The 20,309-nt window shown below is 50.9% G+C and overlaps 4 protein-coding genes across 7 annotated transcripts; 1 reads left to right on the forward strand and 3 right to left on the reverse strand.

The window, feature by feature from the left end:
- Positions 1 to 381: 381 nt before the first annotated feature.
- On the reverse strand, positions 382 to 6,282 carry Sik2 (Salt-inducible kinase 2). 2 transcript variants are annotated; one of them, XM_018014205.2, is made up of 8 exons: positions 5,984 to 6,282; positions 4,694 to 5,537; positions 4,568 to 4,631; positions 4,213 to 4,499; positions 2,946 to 4,142; positions 2,630 to 2,872; positions 2,414 to 2,556; positions 382 to 2,332 (listed from the first exon to the last, which is right to left on the reverse strand). In XM_018014205.2, exons 2-8 carry the CDS (start codon positions 5,327 to 5,329, stop codon positions 592 to 594), a joined length of 4,311 nt encoding a protein of 1,436 aa, XP_017869694.1. In that variant the 5' UTR covers positions 5,330 to 5,537; positions 5,984 to 6,282; the 3' UTR covers positions 382 to 591. The 2 variants fall into 2 exon arrangements, with proteins under 2 accessions (XP_017869694.1, XP_089329510.1); XM_089473384.1 differs by having other exon boundaries at positions 5,958 to 6,282.
- A 1,097-nt stretch (positions 6,283 to 7,379) lies between these two features.
- On the reverse strand, positions 7,380 to 10,658 carry LOC108618268 (uncharacterized). Of its 3 annotated transcripts, none has more exons than XM_018014229.2 (5): positions 10,520 to 10,658; positions 10,152 to 10,461; positions 9,781 to 10,069; positions 8,080 to 9,723; positions 7,380 to 8,018 (listed from the first exon to the last, which is right to left on the reverse strand). In XM_018014229.2, exons 2-5 carry the CDS (start codon positions 10,267 to 10,269, stop codon positions 7,796 to 7,798), a joined length of 2,274 nt encoding a protein of 757 aa, XP_017869718.1. In that variant the 5' UTR covers positions 10,270 to 10,461; positions 10,520 to 10,658; the 3' UTR covers positions 7,380 to 7,795. The 3 variants fall into 3 exon arrangements, with proteins under 3 accessions (XP_017869718.1, XP_017869721.1, XP_017869720.1); XM_018014232.2 differs by having other exon boundaries at positions 7,380 to 7,966; positions 10,520 to 10,653; XM_018014231.2 differs by having other exon boundaries at positions 7,380 to 8,000; positions 10,520 to 10,650.
- A 332-nt stretch (positions 10,659 to 10,990) lies between these two features.
- Positions 10,991 to 19,750, forward strand: Cbp80 (Nuclear cap-binding protein subunit 1). The gene is made up of 7 exons (XM_018014228.2): positions 10,991 to 11,330; positions 11,389 to 12,727; positions 12,796 to 12,899; positions 18,345 to 18,833; positions 18,899 to 19,023; positions 19,080 to 19,268; positions 19,346 to 19,750. Exons 1-7 carry the CDS (start codon positions 11,288 to 11,290, stop codon positions 19,457 to 19,459), a joined length of 2,403 nt encoding a protein of 800 aa, XP_017869717.1. The 5' UTR covers positions 10,991 to 11,287; the 3' UTR covers positions 19,460 to 19,750.
- On the reverse strand, positions 11,148 to 18,346 carry LOC108618269 (uncharacterized). Its single transcript, XM_018014233.2, has 4 exons — positions 15,843 to 18,346; positions 15,554 to 15,780; positions 14,455 to 15,473; positions 11,148 to 14,286 (listed from the first exon to the last, which is right to left on the reverse strand). Exons 1-4 carry the CDS (start codon positions 15,873 to 15,875, stop codon positions 13,355 to 13,357), a joined length of 2,211 nt encoding a protein of 736 aa, XP_017869722.1. The 5' UTR covers positions 15,876 to 18,346; the 3' UTR covers positions 11,148 to 13,354.
- Positions 19,751 to 20,309: the final 559 nt, after the last annotated feature.

A 20,309-nucleotide genomic window follows, 5' to 3' on the forward strand; every position in this document is an offset into this window, starting at 1 on the left:
AGTTCCAGATAATACCAGAATATGTGGTGTAGCTTAATACATAATTATTATCAATATACATATTGTATATGCCAGAGTGTGTGTGTGTGTGTGAGTGTGTTGATGTGTGTGTGTATGAAACATGGACTACTTAATGCTAGTAACACAACTAAATGATCCAATATTCTGGTAATACTTATCGCCGCTCTATAACGCTAACGATAAATCGTTTCGAAATTTCAACTGCCAAATGGAACTCACGGATCGAGTCTGATACCTCCTCTGACTCTCACTCTCTCTCTCTCTCTCTCTCTCTCTCTGTCTCCCCTTCTCCACTCTCTCTCTCTCTTTCTCTCTCACTTGCTGTCTAACGGTAATGTAATATATGTATAAGCCTATAAATGTGTGGGTGTATATAACATTTATCGTATAATAGTATCGTATATTATATATATACTCTATATATATATATATATCGTAGTATTGTTTGTATGTATATGAATAAAATTATTATTATATTTAGATTTTAGATTTGTTGTTGTTGTAATTGCGATTGCTATAGCGAGCGTATTGAAAGGTTTTTGTTTATTTTTTGTTGGCTCTTCTTCTTCCTCACACGGACTCCAGATGCTCGGAGATCTCCAGTATGGGACTCTCGCTGAGCGGCTTCACCAGTGTCTGCCAGCTGGGCGTGAAGAGGCTGAGCACCGGAGGCGCCGATGCGCTCGACTGCGCCCGCACATGGTAGTCGGACTCGTGGCCATGGACCACGTGGCTGTTGAGCAGCGCCTGGGGCGGTGTTGCCGGCGGTGTTGTGGACGGCGGTGGCGCCGAGCTGGACGCCACAGGCCCGGCGGCGGGCAGGGCCTCCGGCTGGCTGATGTAGGAGGTCTTCAGATTCATTTGGCTAAAGGCGTGCGCGCCCGGCATGGTCAGCGAGTGTTGCAGTCGTGGCGGTCCGCTGCGCGGCCGATCCAGCATGGCCAGCTCGTACAGCTCCTCGGCCAGGTGGTGCTCGGGCGGGCCAGCGGGCGCTGGCGGCGGCGGCGGCGGCGGTGTCCCATGCACCAGGCTGTGGTTGTAGTGGACATGGCCATGGTTGTGATGGTGATGCTGATGATGATGCTGGTGCTGGTGCTGGTGCTGATGGCGTCCGGCCAGCTGCGCCTCCAGGGCGTATTGCTTCTGGAAGAGCTGGCGCTTCTGCTGGAGCAGGCGGTGCTGCAGGAGCTGCTGTTGCAGCGGCGGCTTCTGCATCGGCGACATGGCCAGCTGCTGCTGGTGGTGCGCATGCGGATGTGGGTAGACGCTCGGCGGCGGTGGCGGCGGCGGCTGATAGCAGCCATGGCCATGGCCCGCAAACAGCTCGCTGCTGGCGTCCAAGAGCAGCGACGGCGGCGGCGGCAGTGGCGCATAGGCCAGCTGCTGGTGGTGCTGCGGCTGCAGGTGGTGCAGCGTGTGGTGCGGCTTGATGGGCATCGCATAGAATTGACCGTGTGGCAATTGACAATTGGCCAGGCTCAGCTCCTCAAGGCCCAGATGGCCATGACCATGACCATGACCATGGCCATGGCCTTGGCCAAGGGCATGGCCATGCAGATGGGCGTGGCTGGGCGCATAGACAGCCGCCTCCTGCTGCAGCTGCTGTATCTCCAGCCAGCCGTGGCGCTTGGCCTGCTCGTAGCGATAGCTGCCATAGACACGACTCGCGCCCAGCAGGGAGCTGGAGCTGAGGAGGCCCTGGGCCACCAGGCCGTCGCTGGCGCGGCGGCCCTCACGGAAATGGATGGGCGAACGCTTGTCCGCAAAGGGCGGCGGCGCCGGCTGCGGCGGTGGCGGTGGCGTCGCCGTCGGTGTCGACGTCGGCGTTGCCGTCGGCGTCGGCGTCGCCGTCACCAGCAAATTGACCGCGCTGGGCATATGGATGCACGAGTTGTGGCTGCTGTACAGCGAACGCTCCGACGAGTGCTCGCTGGAGACGGCGGCCGCAGCGGCGGCGGCAGCGGCCAGCATTGAGTTGCTCATGCAGGAGGGCAGACTGCCGGCAATGTCCGGCACGGAGGGCAGCACAAAGTCCAGACTCTCGTAGGCGCTGCAGTTGCTCTTGGAGGAGCCGCGGCTCAGATTCTGGCTGAGGCTCTTCGAGTAGCTGCCGGCTAGGACGCCGCTGGAGCTGCTGCTGCTGGCATAGGAGCGCGTGCGCGTGTTCGCCTGGACGCTGGTCAGATCCGTCGAGGACTGGGAGCCCTCCTTGGCGGCGACCACCTCGTTGCCCTGATCCGTGTCGCAGCCCTCGTCCGTGCTGGAGCTGCCCTGTGCCAGCACCTTCTTCTCAAAAGTCTTTTTCTCCCGGCTACAACGACAACGACAACGACGCCCGATTAGACTCGACTCCGGCGCACTCGCGAATCGTTGGCCGCTAATTCTCACTCACCCGTCTCCAATGGGCTTCGGCTCGACTCCCTCGCCCTCCTCCGCAGCTCGGCCAGACTCGCTGCCGTTGCTATTCCCAGTCCCAGTCCCACTCCCAGTCCCATTCCCATTGCCATTTGCCGTTGCAGCCTTACGCTTGGGTTTCTGTTGGAGGAGAGAGAGCAAGAGATTGTTACAATGGAGGATTTCGAGTGGACAGCCGGACAGGCGGACGCACCTCAATTGGCAGTGGACTCTCCTGGAGGGTCTGGAATAGTCGGTTCGCCTCCGCGGACATTTTGTAGCGAAAGCTTTGATTGAGATTGGCGGTGGAATCGAAGCTATTCGAACTGGACATCACTTTTATTGTCTTGCTATGTTCGGCAGTGGGCGTGGCAGCGCTCGAATGCTCCATGGCAGATGCTGGCAGCGACAGCAGCTGCTCCTCGTCCTCCTTCTTCGCTTCGGCAATGGCCGTGGACTGCAAGAGATTAGAGATGTTAGTGGATCCCTTGATGCATTCAGCTTGGCTAGCGTTTGGCTGCTGGACGCACCTGCTGCAGGAGCAGACGACAGTCTTCGGTGCTCTGCTTGATGATGTACTCGCTAATGGTCTGGTGGAGTTGCTTGGGCACCGGCGCGGTGGCCGTCGCCGTCGCCGTCGCTAGCGCCGCTGCCGCTGCCGGCGATGGCAGGTGGCCAAGCGGATGGCCCTGCTCCAGCTGCTGGCTGGCATTGAGCAGCAGCTCGCGACACCGGAGGTTGGCCAGCGAGGGCAGCGGATGCCCACTGCTGGTATTGTCGATGCTCAGCGAGATGCCAACCGGGCGCTGGCTGCCGGCCATGCTCCTGGCCGAGCTGAGGCTCTGATGGCTGATGCGAGCGCTGCCCGGCGCCGGCAACGGGGTATATCTAGTGGGCATGACCATGCCCGCGCCCACGCCCACGCCCACACCCTCATCCCCGTTCAGGTAACGGGCGTGAGTGTGAGCGTGAGCGTGGGCCTGGGCGTGGCCATGGACGTGGGCAAGGATGTGGGCCTGCTGCTTGACCGCATAGTAGGGATCGGCAGTGGTTCGCTCGCTCATCATGACAGTCTGATGGCGGCTAAGTCTTTTGTGTGTCGGATCCTTGGCCAGGATCACGGTGGATATTGTCTTTCTTTGCTGCTGCTGCTGCTGATGCTGCTGCTGCTGCTGTTGCTGGTGCAGTTGCAGCAACTGTTGCTGCTGCTGTTGCTGCTGGGGCGTGGACAACTGATCGAGCATCAGGGACTGCTTGCTCTTGTAGAGCAGACGGCTGCTCGCGTCGCTGGGCTTCGCCTGCTCCTTCTTGTGGGAGACGCGATCCTGCAGCAGCAGATAGATGGCCGCCACATGGTCGTAGGTGTTCTTCTTGAGGCTGGCCCGCGTCTTGTCCGGTGCGATGCCCACATACTCGGACATGATCCTCAATATATCCTCGCTCGGCTCCAGCACCGCCTGCCGCTCCATGCTCAGATTGTATTTGGCAATCAGCGCGTGCTCCAGCAGCTCGGGACACATCCAGCGATGTCGCTTGATCTGCTCAATGGTGTAGCGACGCGTCGGCTCCAGCACCAGCATGCGGCGTATTAGATGCTCGCACTCCGAGCTCATGAAGAAGGGTATGCGAAAGCGGCCCGACAGCACCCGATCCCGCAGGCTCTGCAGCGTGGACCCATCGAAGGGCAGGGCGCCGCACACCAGGACATAGAGCACTACGCCCAGGGACTGCAACCAGAGCAGATGGAGGATGTATATTAGCCAAGGCGTCTGGAACGTCATCGGCTGGCATGCTTACCCAAATATCAATTTCGGGTCCAGTATATTGCTTGCCCTCGAATACCTCTGGCGCGGCATAGGGCGGTGAGCCGCACCAGGTGGCGAGCAACTCGCCGGGCTTGAAGTGATTGGAGAAGCCAAAGTCAGCGATTTTAATGTTCATGCTGCAGTCGAGCAGCAGATTCTCGGCCTTGAGATCCCGATGGACGATGCCCTTCTTATGGCAGTACTCCACGGCGGAGATGATTTGCCAGAACTTGAAGCGGGCCGCCGACTCCGACATGCGTCCGTACTTGGCTATATAATCTGCAAGGAAGAGCAAGAGTTGCAGTGGCCTGAGACATCTGGATTGGCTGGCTGACTGGGTGGCTTACCAAAGATCTCGCCCTGGCTGGCGTACTCGGAGACAATGTAAATCATGTTTTTGGTTTCCATCACCTGCAATGCTCCAGAGGATTAGCCTGTGGCTGCAGCTGAGCCCGAGAGATCGGCGCACTCACCTGATACAATTTGATGATATGCGGATGCTTGAGCTTCTTCATGATTTCCACCTCGCGATAGACCTTCTGCAGGTTGGTGTGATCCAGCTGCGACTTGTCAATGATCTTGATGGCCACCTCGTTCTTGGTGATGCGATGCCGCGCCAGCTTCACCACCGCAAAGTTGCCCTTGCCAATGGTGCGCTCAATGTCGTAGAAGCCGACGCGCATTGGCTCCTTCAGCTTGAGCAGCTCCTTGGGACCGCTGCCGCCGCTGGCAAAGAGCTTCTGGGCGAGGAGCACATCCTTGCAGCTGGCCAGCGCATCCATGGAGGCAGGTGTTGCCAACGCGTCCACATCTGCGTCGGCATGCAGCTTCGATTCACCTGCATCCTGTTCGGGGCCATTTTTCTGGGTGCCCGACTTTGACAGCTTCTGCTTCTGCTTCTGGTTCTGATTCTGATTCTGCTCCAGCTTCCGCTCCAGCTCCGGCTCCTGCTCGTGCTCGTTCTCGTGGCCATTGGCCTTGGGCGGATCAGGCTCCTCCGCTGGCTCTTCCTTGTTGGGCACAGGCAGCACTGGGGCAGTCGTTGCTGCCTTGGCTGCTGCTGCTACAGACTCCTTCGTATCCTTGGCCATCTCGCATGCGCTCATCATCCGGCTGCGTCCGTCGGGCAGGACGGCTCTGGGCTAGGCAAGCACTGAAACGTTGCAGCTGCAGCTGCTGCTGCACATGCTCCCGGCGCATGCAACTGGCTCTGGCTCTCGACTCTTGACTCTCGACTAACGGCACTGGCACTGGCTTTGGCACTGGCGCCCCGCCCCTACAGACGCCTCAACGCGCGCTCCTCCATTGCAGCGCACGCTGCCGATTGACAACAACAAATGGAAGAAGCAAATTATAATTGAAACGAAAACAAGTTCACACAAATTTCTATACTCTGATAAGAGATTAGCTCACACGCACACACTGGCACAGGTCATCTATGCCTGCCTCTGTGTGTGTGAATGAGTGAGCGAATATGCCTCTGTGTGTGTGTGTGTGTGTGCGCGTGTGTTTTCGTTTGCAGCATAGAAAAATCAATAAGCCACTCGCCGCGCGTCTCACGACGAATCTCTCTCGCCTTGGTCAAACGCCGCCTTCTCACGTGTAGCTCCTACAGATACACATAGATTACGTGCACACACACAGAGACACAGGCAAGCAGCCACACACATGCACGCATGCACACACACACACACACACAGAGAGGGAGAGAGAGAGAGAGAGCACACACACACTCACACATATGCAATGAGTACACAAATTACCGTTAGTTTCTAACGAGCTTTATCAATTGTTTTTCTTCTGCCTTTTTTCGGTCAGTTTTTATCCTTTAAGCAGCAATTGCGTTATTTGGCTGTTTGCGCTTCCTCTTCTTGGGCATTCGCCTTTTTGCAATTTGTCCTCCCTCGCAGCACCCTTCCGGCAAACACTCAAGCCAAGACGGAGACAACCAACGCGACCAGCGACCAGCGACACAACAAGGCAACGCGACTCTGCCGTCGATCTGACCCCAGAAAGTGCAGAGCGGCCGCAGCGCAGCCAAAAAGCCAAAAGGGGGCAAAAACCACACACACACGTACACACACACACACGTGCGCGTTTTTAAGGGTTGCCAAAGTTTTGCAATGCGGCTGCTACTGCGATTGGCAACCCAGTGGGGAGCACTGAAGGCGCCTGCGCCTGATTCGACCCCAAACTAAAAGTGCCCAAGTATGTGTGTGTGTGTGTGGCCATGTGTGTGTGTGTGTGGGAGTATATTTGAATCATGGCGCCTATATATCGATTATTATGAATAATTCATATATCCAATTAATAGCAGCCATATAGATCAAAGTAAATAGCCCCAATATAAATCGGTATATAGTATATATATATTGATTTCTATTAATTTATGACTATATTTCGCATGCACATCATATGTTCTTCATATCATATCTACTAATCCCAATATTATACAATTTGCATCAGTTTGTAATGAATAAAATATATTTTAATATACATATGCGTTCAACAGATTATTAAATATGGGGCAAACGGAATATTAAATAATACAACAAATATTAGTCAGCAATATATATATATATATATGTGTGTGTATTTAAACATATATATATATATATATATATATATATATATATATATATATATATATATATATATAGAAGAATCGTTGAGCACCTTTGATTCTTGAACCGAGTCTCTAGACAGAGTCTAGATTTTCAACCTAACACATTCATGATCGAACTTTGTGAGATGCTTCTAAATTAGAGCTGAAGAAGATCTTCAATATTTTCTAATTCTATATTACAAAATTTGTTGTAGTTGTTGTTGTTGTTGTACTCGTTGCATTTCCGCATTTCGATATGAAATACACTTTAACTATGTGCACATATTGACTATATTGAAGATTGCATTAATTATTATGGAACAGGTTTCAAATAATAATATTAATCATGTTTTGTACAGTGGAACTAGAGCATAACAACGAACATCGCTCTCTCTCTCTCTCACTCACTCTGTCTCTCTCTCTCACTCACTCTCTTGCTGTGCGTCATTCTGCTTCAGTTCGTGTCTCTTTCTGTGCCGCTTCCGTCTCGCTTTGTCTCGCTGGTTGATTGTGGCACGCGCTGTTCCCTAGTTCATTATTATAGTATTTATGCATACATTTATATATAAATATATATATATTGATATATTTATACGTATATATACACATAGTATTTGTATAGTACATATTATATAGAAAGTTATATACAGAGACCGATGTACATTCAAAGCTCATGTAAAAGCTACACTATACGAAACGCATTAAAAACTTAAAATATACGCTAAAAATAATAACAGTTGCACAGGCGCCCTGCCCCGAATCCTGAGGCGAAACGCTCTTGGATTCGACTTTAGATTGGAGCATCCACTCAGTGGTCATCGGTTCTCTTCACATTGGAGCATCCACTGGCCGTCAGTTGCCGCGCAGATGCCGTCGTCGCCTGGTCTGCTAATTGTATTAAATTCTGATCTTGTTCCTCGTTTGTTTGTGATTTTCTTATTTGTATGCTGTTTGATTAGTTCACCTCACTTCACGGCTTCGGCAGCATCTCGACAGCTGGCGACATGGCAGCGCTCACATTGGCGTTGGCATTGGCCGCCGACGGCGTCACGGATGTGGGTGCCGTGGGGTCAGCTGCATCTCCGCCATAGCATCGTCGCTTGTAGTCGCCAAACAAGTCCGGCCGGTGCTGTAGGTCGCGCTGCGGATCGATGTGTACGGATTGAGTAGTGTTTCTGTCGTATAGAAAGCAACTTCATTGAATCTAAACTTCATTTTTGTTCTTGATTTCGAGATGGATATTGACGGACTCACCTGGTCTTCGTTAGCACGGTGCAGCCGTTCTCGACGACCATGCTGAGCGAGTAGAGTGTGGCCAGGTTGAGCAGGCTATCCTGCTCGTAGAGCTCAATGTCCGGCAGACGGATCTGAGTCTGGCGCGCATCCTGCAGGAAGCGCGCAAGCCGTTCATTAACGCCTAATTTTATGCTGAAACCGGGCCGATCGTTGCCATTGATGCGTCGGCAGCCGGCGCGTATCTCGCGCACCTCCAGCATTTGCAGGGGCGGTGACGAGGAGAGGAATGGATTGGATGTCTCACCGGACATCTCGCTCTCGATCTGCTTCACAATGGTTGGCATGCCATTCATGCTGCGCTCCGTGTCCATGCAGATGTTGACGTCAATGAAGCCAACGCTTCGGTTGGCGCCCCCGCCGCTGATCTCAATCGGCTCTGAGCTGGCGGCCAGCTGAAAGCGTGACAAATCCTGCAAAGCATCTGTAAGCGGAGGCGACTGCGAGGTGCCGCCGCCGTAGCTATCTGTGAAAGGCATCGTTGCTGTGGCCTCCGTGCCGGACATTAGCGTGTCATCCTCGCCAATTGTATCATCGGAGCGTATTTGGGGTAACAGGGATTTCTTGGTCAGCTTGCGCTTGGGATCGTATTTGCCGCCGGGGCCAAATTCGTTGCCGGGCCAATCGGTCAGCTCGTCGTCGCCCTCGCGATCCGTATCGTGCAGTCGATGGCCATCATCGCTGTCCGACGAGGAGCTCAGCGAACTGGAGCTAAGAAAATCGTACAGCTCACTGCAGTCCATTGACTGCACCTGCATCGATTGCGGCGTCTGGCAGAAGCGGCGCCTGCGATGCGACTTCGTCGTGGAGCCACTGCCGTGGATGTGGCCATAATGCGATTTCTTGCGATGCATGTGATTGAAGTCTGTGATTGCGCTGTCCACAGGAAGCTGCTGCGGCATTTTATCCGAGTGATTCAGCAGCGTCTCAATGTCGTTGACAGGCACAAGTGTTTCCATGCCGAAGCCACCAGGGCCAGCGCAACTGGCTGAACTCTCGTTCAGATCTAGCTGCTGTTGTTGTTGCTGCTTGGCCGCCGTTTGTGCAGATTGGAGCAGCACCTGCGCCTCTGCCTGTTCCGGCTCCAGGCCCTCCTCCATGTTCGATGTGTTGTCAGTCTTTTGTGCTTGTTGCGTTTGATTTTTCGCAATGCGATTGATTTTGGAGAGCAGCCCCTTGTTAAGCGGCAGTAGGCGGTCGCTGTGCGGCTTCGATGTGGATGAGTAGCTACGGGGTCGCATCCTATGGTACTCCTCCATGTGCGTGTAGCGCGGCATGCTCGATGAGTGTAAATTGCTGGAGACGGCACAGCCGCCACCGTCGCGTGCAACGCCTGCGTCGTGATCGCATTCGTGATAGCGATCACGATTGGAGCGCTTCCGTTTGCCGCAAAAAAACAAATGCGATCGATTTCCACTCTCCGCCTTCAGCAGACGCTTACGTACTGTGCCCGTGCCGGAGATGCAGCCTCCTAGCATGCCCGGATGTAGCGGTGACTCCGTGAAGCTATGCGGCGACACAGCCAGGTTGTTGTCTTTACTAAACTCAAACTCCATGGACATACGTTTGATCTTTCGTTTCCGCCGTGAATTTGGCTTGTAAAAGCTACAAAAACAAAACGCAATTAATTGGATAGGTATCCCAGCAGGCTCATCCACTCACCGCGCTGGACTAAAATTGGTTTCGTTCAATGAGTCCGACTCGAGGGCTCCTGTGCCCATGCGAACGGCAGCTGCAGCATTGAGTGTTTTGACAGGAAGACGCAGTGGAAGCATTGCCTCTGCTTTGTCATCCGAATCGCTCGCTGGCAGCATGTCAACGTGTATATGAGGGTCCAGACCATCCACATTCGCATTGGCATTTGAATGTGCTCCGTGTCCGAGCCCGTGTGCATTGTTCAATGTGTCTGTGGGGCTGCTCGACGAATCCTCTGTGGGCTGCGGCGCACAAGCTGCAGGTGAAATGAAGTGGAAGTGAAGTGGTTTCCATGATTTCAGAGGGAGGGGTACATATATCTTGGTTGAAATACTTACGCAAATTACCCGTTGATCGAGTTCTTCGACGCGAGCCCCACCTACCGACGCCGCACGCCCTGTCCATGAGCGATGTCTCCTCCAGGGCGAGGGTCAAGTCGTGCGAGAACTGATCCATTTGCACCAGCACACCCAAATATCAATTGCGTTTCATTAAATTATTGCGTGTGCGAACGCAAAAAATGTAGTAAAAAAAAAATATGAATCTAAAGACAAGCCTCAACAATTGGCAGCAGTTTACTCCGATGGCAATATCGATTTTATACTTTCTATCGGCAGCATCTTTTGTTTGTTCTCTGGTCACATTGAGCTGCAGTGAAAGCAAAATCGGTTAAAGTATGTTGACCGACGTTAAAATGATTCTATACATGCTATAAACCAGATATAATTAATTTCGTTAATATTAGTTAATCTGTCTGGAACTTCCATATTATTAAAATTTGATAAAACATTGTATATAAATTTATTCTATTTAGTTAAAGATATGAAAAATAACTCTAATTTTAATTGTGTTGAAAAATTAAACATTAAACAGTAAAATATTTATATAAAAACAATAGAAACAACTAGGTTTATTCATAGTTGCACAACAAAATAAACATGTACAAATTAATTATCTGGTGAAAATATGCATAAAGTATCTAACGTCATATAACATAAACTTTCTCTATAAATCAATAGGATTTGAACCCAATGCTTTGGGTCACTTTTGAATAAGGAAGTTTTATCGTTATGAGTCCAATAACCCCATTTAGCTGAATTTTAATTATCGATAAAAATTAGTTCCTGTCTTTTTCCCTCATTTTATTATGTTGGTATTTTTATGAGTTATTTTTTTCTTAAATGCATTTGGTCACATTAATGCATTGACATAGTGAAATGCAGAAGCTCATGTTCGAAAATAAGTTTATCCGATATATTTTGCTCGCCTACTTGACAATTTGTTTGAATTGACGTAAATTTTGTTACAATCGTAAACTCGATACGTGCAACAAGTGCCAGCCAGCAACAACAAGAATTTGTATACGCAGCAGCCGCTACGTTCAGTCTTTATTCTGCCGGTTGCCAAAAGAAAAAAGGGAAAAACGCCGCTTTTTCAATTAGTTTGTTGTAAATTGGTATAAGCTGTTTTAAAAATGAGTCGCCGACGCGCACACGATACCGAGGATGAGAGTTTCGGTAAGTAAAGCTGAACTTATCGTTGCAGCGAAACTCTAGAGCCAATTTATGTTTGCAGACCACAGGCGAAACAAGCGACGCCGCGTCTCAGAGAACCAGGAGATCGAGGACCGCTTGGAGTCGCTGATATTGCGTGTGGGGGAGCGTAGTACCTCGTCGGTGGAGTCGAATCTCGAGGGTCTTGTCTCAGTGCTTGAGGCCGATCTGGGCACATTCCGTTTGAAGATCCTGCGCATTCTGTCCGATTGTGCAGTCCGCATGCCCGAAAAGTGCACCGTATACACGACCCTGGTGGGACTGCTTAATGCCAAGAACTATAAATTCGGTGGCGAGTTCGTCGATCATATGGTGAAAACGTTTAAGGAGTCTCTCAAGCTATGTCGCTGGGACGCAGCACGATATTCACTTCGTTTTCTAGCCGACTTGGTCAACTGTCACGTCATCTCGGCCACCAGTTTACTACAGCTGTTGGACACAATGATCGATGTGTCCAATGAGGACACAGTGCCGCAAGTGCGCCGCGATTGGTTTGTGTTTGCGGTGCTCTCCACTCTTCCGTGGGTGGGCCGTGATCTATATGAAAAGAAGGAGTCGGCACTGGAGTCCCTACTGTTGCGTATCGAGGTGTATTTGAATAAGCGCTCGAAGAAGCATCACAATGCGCTGCGCGTCTGGTCGTCGGATGCGCCACATCCGCAGGAGGAGTATCTGGACTGTTTGTGGGCGCAGATACGCAAACTGCGGCAGGACAACTGGGCAGAGAAGCATATACCGCGCCCCTACCTCGTCTTTGACTCCATACTGTGCGAGGCACTGCAACATAATTTGCCGCAGATCACGCCGCCGCCCCATCACGCTTCGTTTGAGTATCCAATGCCGTGGGTGGTCTATCGCATGTTCGACTATACCGATTGCCCCGACGGACCCAATCTGCCGGGTGCCCACTCAATCGAGCGTTTCCTGATTGAGGAACATCTGCATCATATAATCGAGACGCATCATCATGAGCGCAAAGACTGCGCTGCACAGCTGCTCAACTTCCCATTCAAGCACAAGATCCCCTTGGAATACTGCATTGTGGAGGTCATCTTTGCGGAGCTCTTCCATATGCCGACGCCACGCTATCTGGACATTTGCTATGGCTCCATACTAATCGAGCTGTGCAAACTGCAGCCAGGCACCTTACCTCAGGTGCTCGCCCAGGCTACCGAGATCCTGTTCATGCGCATCGACTCCATGAACACCTCGTGCTTCGATCGCTTTGTCAACTGGTTTAGCTACCATTTGAGCAATTTCAAGTTCACCTGGTCCTGGGACGAATGGGACAGCTGCCTGCTGCTCGATGCTGAACATCCGCGTCCCAAGTTCATTCAGGAGGTGCTCCAAAAGTGCTTACGGTATGATGATAGGCTTCATTACGTTTTGCACCTATTGCAAATTATAATTGAATGTGCTTCATTTCCAGTCTGTCCTACCATCAGCGCATTACCGAAATGATGCCCACAACATATGCAAAGCTGATTCCGGCTCCACCTGTGCCCAACTACAAGTACACGAACGAGGAGGCTGGTAAGTTCCAAATGCTTTAGCCTAGTTGACAGCGCTCAGCTACTGAGCAAATTCAATCAGTTTATGTCGTTCCATTCGTGATTGAAGTTTTAGCCAGGCTTGCTTTGTTTAACGCCATGCCAACTGGAGTCAAGTTATTTTCTTGTCTATATAAATTATCGATATTCGGATTTCAAACCCAGTCGCCCCACGAAAACAACTCTACTCGCTTTTTTGACATAAAAATAATATATAATATGTGTAGATTTATTCAGTGCTCCACATTAGAATCTATGTTGATATACAAGTTGAATCAAGTAAAAAAAAAATATTATTATATAATTAAAATTGGAAGCTCGGCTGATATAGGTTTACTCTGCCTATTAATCGTGTGCTCGTCTTAGTCCTAGACCTTGATAAGCCATTCAGCCGCTTCCAGTTTTCTTAGACGTAGAATTCTTCGCATTTGGGCATGTCTAGCTGCGCTTCACCTCGTTCTCATCGTCATCCACTATGATGGGTATCTCCTCGCCGTTCTCGCCCACCTTGATGCTGACGGACTTGCTAACCGATTTCTGGGTGAGCACCTCAATGACTTCGCCAGCTCCCTCAGGCGATGCAACTGTGCTGCTGTTACTGACTGCAGGCATAGCTGTAGTTGTTGTCGTTGCTGCTTCTGTTGTTGTAGTCGTTGTTGTTGGGAATGCGGTTGGTGGCATAAAGGCCACCTTAGACTCATGACGATGACTGCTCTTGGCTCTACTGTCCAGCCCGGTGGCATTTTCCTTGCGGCGCTGCTTCCACTTGGGCACTGCCGGCTGTTCGGTGGTTGTTGTCGTCGTTGTTGATCTGCCCGCGGTGATGCGTGGCGTCGTTCGATAACGACTCAATGCACGCAGCGGCGTAAAGCTGGTCGAGGTGGACACGAAGCTGGTGCGGCTCGTGGGTGCAGCTCGCGTCGGTGCCATGGGTGTGCTTGTTGCGCTCTCTGTGGTTGTGCTGGTTGTTGTTGTTGCTGCAGGCGTGGTCGCCAATTTGTGCTGCTTTTGACTTCCAGCGGGTCGCTGCTCGGACTGCTGCTGCTGTTGCTCCTGCTGTTCCCCTTCCTGCTCAAGTAGCGTCTGCTCCTCGCTGTCTGAGTTCGACTCAAGCTGGGTCTGTGCCAAGTTTTGTTGCTGCAGTTGCGGCTCTTTGTTTGTATAGTTGTGTGGCGTGTCCAAGTGCAGCACATCCACCGGATGCTGGTGCACATAGAGCGGATCCGGCTCCGAGTAACGATAGACAGTCTCCTCAAGCGGCTCGCTCTGCACAAAGGACTTCTGCTCCTCCTCCGTATCGGCAGTGGCGCTTGCATAGATCAGCAGCGGCGACAGCTTGGACGAGTGGTACTTGGATGACTGTTGGTAGCCTGTTTAGACGTTATGGAGAAGTTAAGGACAAGAAAGATTTACGAGCAAATCCAAATAGAATTAAAATAACTACGTCGTAGCAGGATCATGGACCAGCCCTAGGTTTACCTCCTTTGGGTAACAACGCAATTGCATATAGAATAGCAAAAAATAGGCGTCTTAGTTACCTGCATAGTTCTGTGGCACGCGCACAAGTGGATGCGGTTCCTGATCCGGACGATCATCCTCGCCTGGCTCCAGGGACTCAGCCGAGGCTGTTTCGCGGTGCCCTGACAGCTGAAAACCACCGTGTGGATCGTGCTGATAGTGTGGCTGATGATGGTGATAGGCTGGTGATGGGGTAGTGGGTGCGGCAAGGGTTGTCAGTTCCGGAGCGAAGCTGGATGGACGAAAGGCGAGATCCGTCTGCCCAGATGGGTTGCCATCGGTCAGGCCATTGGGCGTCATATAGAAATGATGATGGAAATGATGGGTGACTGGCGGATTAGGTGGTGGGCCAGCTGGCTCAGTGGCGCCCAGCTCGTTGGGCAGTCCATAAGGATCCGGCGGAGTGGGCGAACCAAATTTGACCGGATAACTGGGTCGGTACGTGGTGGCCGGAATGAAATTGGGACGCAAGCCCAGATTGAAGAGGCCCGGAAACAGGTCCAGCTTGGGCGGACCCTTCGCTACATCCTCCTTCAAATACTCACCGATGTTCAGGAGATTGGGTGGTGGCGGTGCCTGGAAGATGCCACGCACAAATGTCGCCTGCGGCTGACGATCCTGGCGCCGCTGGGCCAGTGCCTGCTCTTGCGCTTCCTGGTATGTGTGTCGGCCAAAGCTCTGCGGATAATCCGACTCCTTCTGGATGTAGTTCTGCGGCGGCCAGGCCGTGCTCGTGGCCAGCGGAGACACGCTGAACTTTAGCTCGTAGTGGAAGCGCTGAGGGGAATGCCGAGTAATGCTATCCCGATGTCGAATGCGCTGGACCCGCCACAGCGCCAGGATCTGGCTGCCTGGTGTGCCGCCCTGCTGGGCACTGGCGTGGCCCTCGACAAAGCGGTAGCTGCCGTTCGACGACAGCTGCTCCAGCCGCCCAGTGGCCAGCGTGACAATGTCGCCAAAGCGCGACTGGCTCTGCTGGCCATGCTCTGGATCGGGTACATAGGGCGTCTGCAGAAAGTCGTGATAGTCGTGCAGCTGGCTGCCGCACAAACGGTTAGTGGAGGGTGGGCGGGCAAGGATGATGAAGAAGAGGAAGAAGGATGTTGCACTGGGACGTACCTCAGGTTGCCGGCAGCGGCGCCCATAGCGGCGTCTGTGAAGAGCGTCACATAGGTGACATGCTTCAGGGTGCGCTCCCAGCTGCGCTGGACTGGCGTTGACTGCGTCGACTCCTCCTCCTCGTAGTAGATGCGTTTCCCGTTCTGCTGGAGCGCCTGTTTCGGTGTCAGCACCAGATCCCGTCCAGCGCCCACAATGGCCAGCGCCTGCTGCAGTTGCAGCTGCAGCTGCAATGGTGCAATGGAACAATTAGGAATCAGTGCAACCACTCAGCAGCGACGCCACTTACGATTGCCATGAGTATGCAATAGAATTTCCACATTTTCACATTAACAAAAAGAAGCAAAAAAAAAAAAAGAAAAAGAAAACACACAGAATAAACAAACGAATCTTTGACAGCTCTTTGGACAACGCGACGTTTGTGCTGCGCGCGCACGTTAGCTCGACTGAAAGGCGTTCACGACGTGCGCACCGCTAATAACAAACCCACAGACAGAGGGGCGAGCCACCAAATGTTGGTGCTGCTTTCGTTGGAGCAGCCAAGCGGCGCATCGCCAGCGGCGGCAAATTTCGCAATCTTAGGCAACGGCCGCGTTTCTACCAACGGCAGCAGCAGCAGCAGCAGCAGCAGCAGCAGCGACAGCGACAACAGCAGCAGGTGGCTCTGTTGTGTCGGTGGTGCGGGTGGCATGAGGTGCATGGGTGGCATGGCTGACGCGCTTTTATGCAACACTTGCGGATGTTTAGACCCGCTTCAAGCCAAAAACCAAAAGCCAAGCAACCCCAGGGCCCCAAGTCTAATCCACATGACCCCGCCCACCCGCGCAGCTGGCGAAGCAACTTGAGACTTGTGGAGCACCCAGCCCACAGCACTTCTCTAAAGATTCTCGGTGAGATATGCCTGCTCGCTTCGCTGAAGTTCAATTGTGGAACTGGCCACCAACTGATGCCGTTCCGATGAGATCCGATTGTCGTTCTCATTGCGTTTCAGTTCACCTTGTCTCAGTTGGTTTTCGTAGAGGGCAAAGATCGCATAAGCGATGGGCCGCCCGGGAGGTTGGACGGACGGTAGCTGGAAAGCCGTTTGTGCCATTCGAACCAAGACGCGAAAAAGAAAGCTCATCATCGTAAAGACTTAACTGATGGCAGATTAACGAGCCTCTTGGACGCTGTATGAACATCTCCCAGATTTCGCAGTTCAAGACCATTAAAAGGTCTTCTGCGCACATGAATTTATTCATATATAGTATCGCTGGGAAGGCTTTGACATGAGTAAAGCTTTAGCATTTGATATAAGAGAATAAAGCTTCAAGAACTTATTTGTCTAGGAATATAATCCCTTCTTCTATGAGCTGACTGTGCGGAATGTCTTGTAACCTTGCTATAAAGCTCTTCCAAGAGTCAAGTCTAGGGCCTTGTTCACTAGCTGTGCCGCTTCCCATGGCTGTCACACATGCAAATTAATCATAAAACTATGCGAACCGTAGTTCGACTCGTGTATGTGGGTGTGTGTGTGTGTGTGCTCTCTTATGTGTGGTTCCTCTCCTCTAATGAGCTTATGTTCTTGCACTTCCGCTTTGTGGTTGGCATTCGTAAACGTGGCTCCGTGACACGCGTTCGCCTCTACTTGAGATACTACGTATTGATAGTCCGGCTGACCGCGGAGCGCGGAGGAAGCAAATAAAGTAGCCACAGCTGGACACGTTGCGCTCGATGGAGCAGCGCCCTGATCTTTGAAACGCCCTGCCTTGGACATGCCCAATTTGAGCTGAAAGCCAAAGATCCGTGAAAATATACAAATTTGTAGCATCAAGTCAAAGCACATGCTAATAATCTAGGGTGCATACCCTGTAATCGAGAAAGGCATCACTGGAGAATGCCTGTTTGCAATCGATCTTCGGACTGAATCTCATATATGTATAAGTGAGTTAAAGCCGATTTTGCGCAGTAATTCTACATAATTATATGATCATTGATTTATTTGAAGGCTCACAAGTTATCGATCAGTCAGCAAATCGATAAGTATTGATGATGTTCTCGATACATTCGATTAATAATTGAATAATTGAATTTATGCTTTAGTTTGGCTGCGAGACTTTCGAATATATAGGGTATTTTTGGCCGTACACCCGCTTCTTTCTATAAGCTACAATAGAGCTGTACTGCTTGAAGTTTCCAGCGAGTTCTGCTTCTGCTGTGTGAACTTTGCTGGCTGATCTTGACACGTTCTGCTGTGGACAATGTGATTCTTGAGATGCTTAGGCTTTGTTCAGCGCGGTGGCCATGTGGTCAGAGCTGCCTGGCAATGGGGTCGCGCTGCTCAGTTCCGCATTGTCTGCATTAATGGCTTTAAGTGCCACTCAATCGACTTGCGTATGCGCGTTGAGCACGCTTTTCATTGACATAATCGACTCAAGTGCCAATAAATTGCATGTAATGGCAGCTGTCATGAGGTGTACAGCCAGGTAACTTGCGGTAAACCAGAACGTGGCATAGGGAGTGGGGTGGGGGGATGGGTCGGTCATTAGTAACGCATCAGGCGGCAGCAGGCGCTTGGGCTTGGGAGTCGTCCGCTCTGCAGCTCGTTGCCGGTTGGTTCCACGCGGCGGCGCACCGAACGCAATGCAACTGGCGCAAGCGAAAGTGTCAACTGTAGCAGCAGCAGCAGCAGCAGCAGCAGCAGAAGTAGCAGCAGCAGCAGCAGATCCACCGAAATCTTTGCTCGAAATAAGTGCATAATGAATAGTTGCATTGAAAAATGATTTCCGTTTCGTTTCGTTTCGATATGCAGCCAATCTGCCCGGCATAACGGTTGCCCTACAGCTGGTCGGCGCCATCCGGCAGAAGTGCACACCCGAGGAGGTGGTCAACATACTGAAGGAGATACCCAACACCGGCTACAGCGGCGAAGAGATGTCCGATGGCAGCTTCAATGCACTCAAAATCGATGTCTTTGTGCAGACGCTGCTCAATTTGGGCTCGAAGTCGTTCTCGCATAGCTTTGCGGCCATATCGAAATTTCATGCGGTATTCCGTGCACTGGCCGAAACGGAGGAGGCCCAGATCTGTATACTGCATAACATATTTGAGCTCTGGTCGTCGCACCAGCAGATGATGGTGGTGCTGATCGATAAGCTGCTCAAGCTGCAAATAGTCGACTGCTCGGCGGTGGCCACATGGATATTCTCCAAGGAAATGACCGGCGAATTCACAAAAATGTATCTCTGGGAAATACTGCATCTGACCATCAAGAAGATGAACAAGCACGTCATCAAGCTGAGTAAGTAGCCATTGAATAATTAGCCCACAGCTCCAGGACTTCAATGAACCCATTCGTTTTTACAGATACTGAGCTAAGTGAAGCTAAGGAGAAGCTCTCCAAGGCGGACTCATCGTCCAGCGATACGGATGAGGATACGCCGCACAAACGCAAGAAACCCATCACGCATGCAGATAAACCATCCGAGGAGGTAAGTCAGGTAATGCCTGAAATTTGCGTTGATTTACATTCCTACCATGCTTGCAGGTCGTCGAGCGCATGGAGGAGAAGCTGGAGGCTGCCAATGTGAATCAGAAGCGGTTGTTCCTGATCGTCTTCCAGCGCTTCATCATGATACTATCCGAGCATCTGTTGCGATCCGACACAGATGGACGCGATCCGGACACGGATTGGTATCGCTGGACGATTGGTCGCTTGCAGCAGGTCTTCCTTATGGTAGGTCGAAGGAATATGCATATATATTTCATAATTATAAATAATACTTATATAATTCCATCCTAATTCTCTCACAGCATCACGAGCAAGTGCAGAAATATAGCAGCACGCTGGAGACGCTTCTCTTCACATCCGATCTGGACTCCCACATATTGGAGGTGTTCCAGCAGTTTGTCGCACTCCGCGCCTAACAGATTTCAATAGCAAGAACAACAAAAACAACTACAACAACAATAATTGCTAGCTGCCTATTACATTGGCTCTGGCTCTGGATCAGCATCATGCGGCATGCAGCAGCCAAACAGCTGCGCTTCAAGCAGTCTTTTAGTTCGGATTTAGTTTTTAGTTTTTTTTATGTATGCATACAAATATAACTTTAACAATGGCAACACACACAACCAGAACATCTGCAGAAAACGACAAATTTTGTAATTTGCAAACAACAAAATGCACGAATTAAAGCAATGCAAGAAACAAATTTAGTGAAAGCATTTTGATCCTTGCGTTGCTTAAGATTGAATATCGTAGTATATAGCAGGGTTGAGAACGCATAATACTATACAAACTGTACCAGAGTGTATCTATGTAGGCATTACGTAAAATGCTTCATTTTGATACACATGTACAAGTTTCTATTCAAAATATCATTAGACTAGGCGAATCAATTAAGGATTACATTAGTCTAGACACGAACCTAGGTTCACGGCTACGAGCAGCGGAAAGGAGTTTCTTCGTGTTCCAATTGGAGTATGTTGGTAAAATGCAACTGGTGGGAAAGAGAACGATTCAATATAAAACGCATGGAATCATACAACATTACATACAACATTCTCTTATGCAAGTTTCGCGATTATATGCACAGTCGCCTGTAGAGCTTGAGCTCAATTTACTTTCGTCATGCAAGTTTTACACTCACTGTGTCACGGCTACTATTAGAGGTTTGATGTTGACTGTGCCAATAATAATGCCTGCAAGTAAAGCCAAATGAGGAAATGTGGAACGTAACAGAAAGCCCAGCATACTTTTAGGCATGGCCGAAAT

Source organism: Drosophila arizonae, chromosome X (genome assembly GCF_054131065.1).
Source record: "Drosophila arizonae isolate 15081-1271.41 chromosome X, UAZ_ARI_1.0, whole genome shotgun sequence".
NCBI classification, from domain to species: domain Eukaryota; kingdom Metazoa; phylum Arthropoda; class Insecta; order Diptera; family Drosophilidae; genus Drosophila; species Drosophila arizonae.

What these genes read in the sequence shown, in the direction of transcription:
- Sik2 (XM_018014205.2), bottom strand. Translation starts at nt 5,329, where the DNA reads ATGATGAGCGCATGCGAGATGGCCAAGGATACGAAGGAGTCTGTAGCA. An exon ending in ATATCATCAAATTGTATCAG is followed by an intron (nt 4,632 to 4,693) that starts GTGAGTGCGCCG and finishes GGAGCATTGCAG; the next exon opens with GTGATGGAAACCAAAAACAT. An exon ending in GTCGTCTGCTCCTGCAGCAG is followed by an intron (nt 2,873 to 2,945) that starts GTGCGTCCAGCA and finishes AATCTCTTGCAG; the next exon opens with TCCACGGCCATTGCCGAAGC.
- LOC108618268 (XM_018014229.2), bottom strand. Translation starts at nt 10,269, where the DNA reads ATGGATCAGTTCTCGCACGACTTGACCCTCGCCCTGGAGGAGACATCG. An exon ending in ACCAATTTTAGTCCAGCGCG is followed by an intron (nt 9,724 to 9,780) that starts GTGAGTGGATGA and finishes TTGTTTTTGTAG; the next exon opens with CTTTTACAAGCCAAATTCAC. An exon ending in ACCGTGCTAACGAAGACCAG is followed by an intron (nt 8,019 to 8,079) that starts GTGAGTCCGTCA and finishes GATTCAATGAAG; the next exon opens with TTGCTTTCTATACGACAGAA.
- Cbp80 (XM_018014228.2), top strand. Translation starts at nt 11,288, where the DNA reads ATGAGTCGCCGACGCGCACACGATACCGAGGATGAGAGTTTCG. An exon ending in TACCGAGGATGAGAGTTTCG is followed by an intron (nt 11,331 to 11,388) that starts GTAAGTAAAGCT and finishes TTATGTTTGCAG; the next exon opens with ACCACAGGCGAAACAAGCGA. An exon ending in CAGATAAACCATCCGAGGAG is followed by an intron (nt 19,024 to 19,079) that starts GTAAGTCAGGTA and finishes CCATGCTTGCAG; the next exon opens with GTCGTCGAGCGCATGGAGGA.
- LOC108618269 (XM_018014233.2), bottom strand. Translation starts at nt 15,875, where the DNA reads ATGTGGAAATTCTATTGCATACTCATGGCAATC. An exon ending in ATTGCATACTCATGGCAATC is followed by an intron (nt 15,781 to 15,842) that starts GTAAGTGGCGTC and finishes GCACCATTGCAG; the next exon opens with CTGCAGCTGCAACTGCAGCA. An exon ending in GCCGCTGCCGGCAACCTGAG is followed by an intron (nt 15,474 to 15,553) that starts GTACGTCCCAGT and finishes TTTGTGCGGCAG; the next exon opens with CCAGCTGCACGACTATCACG.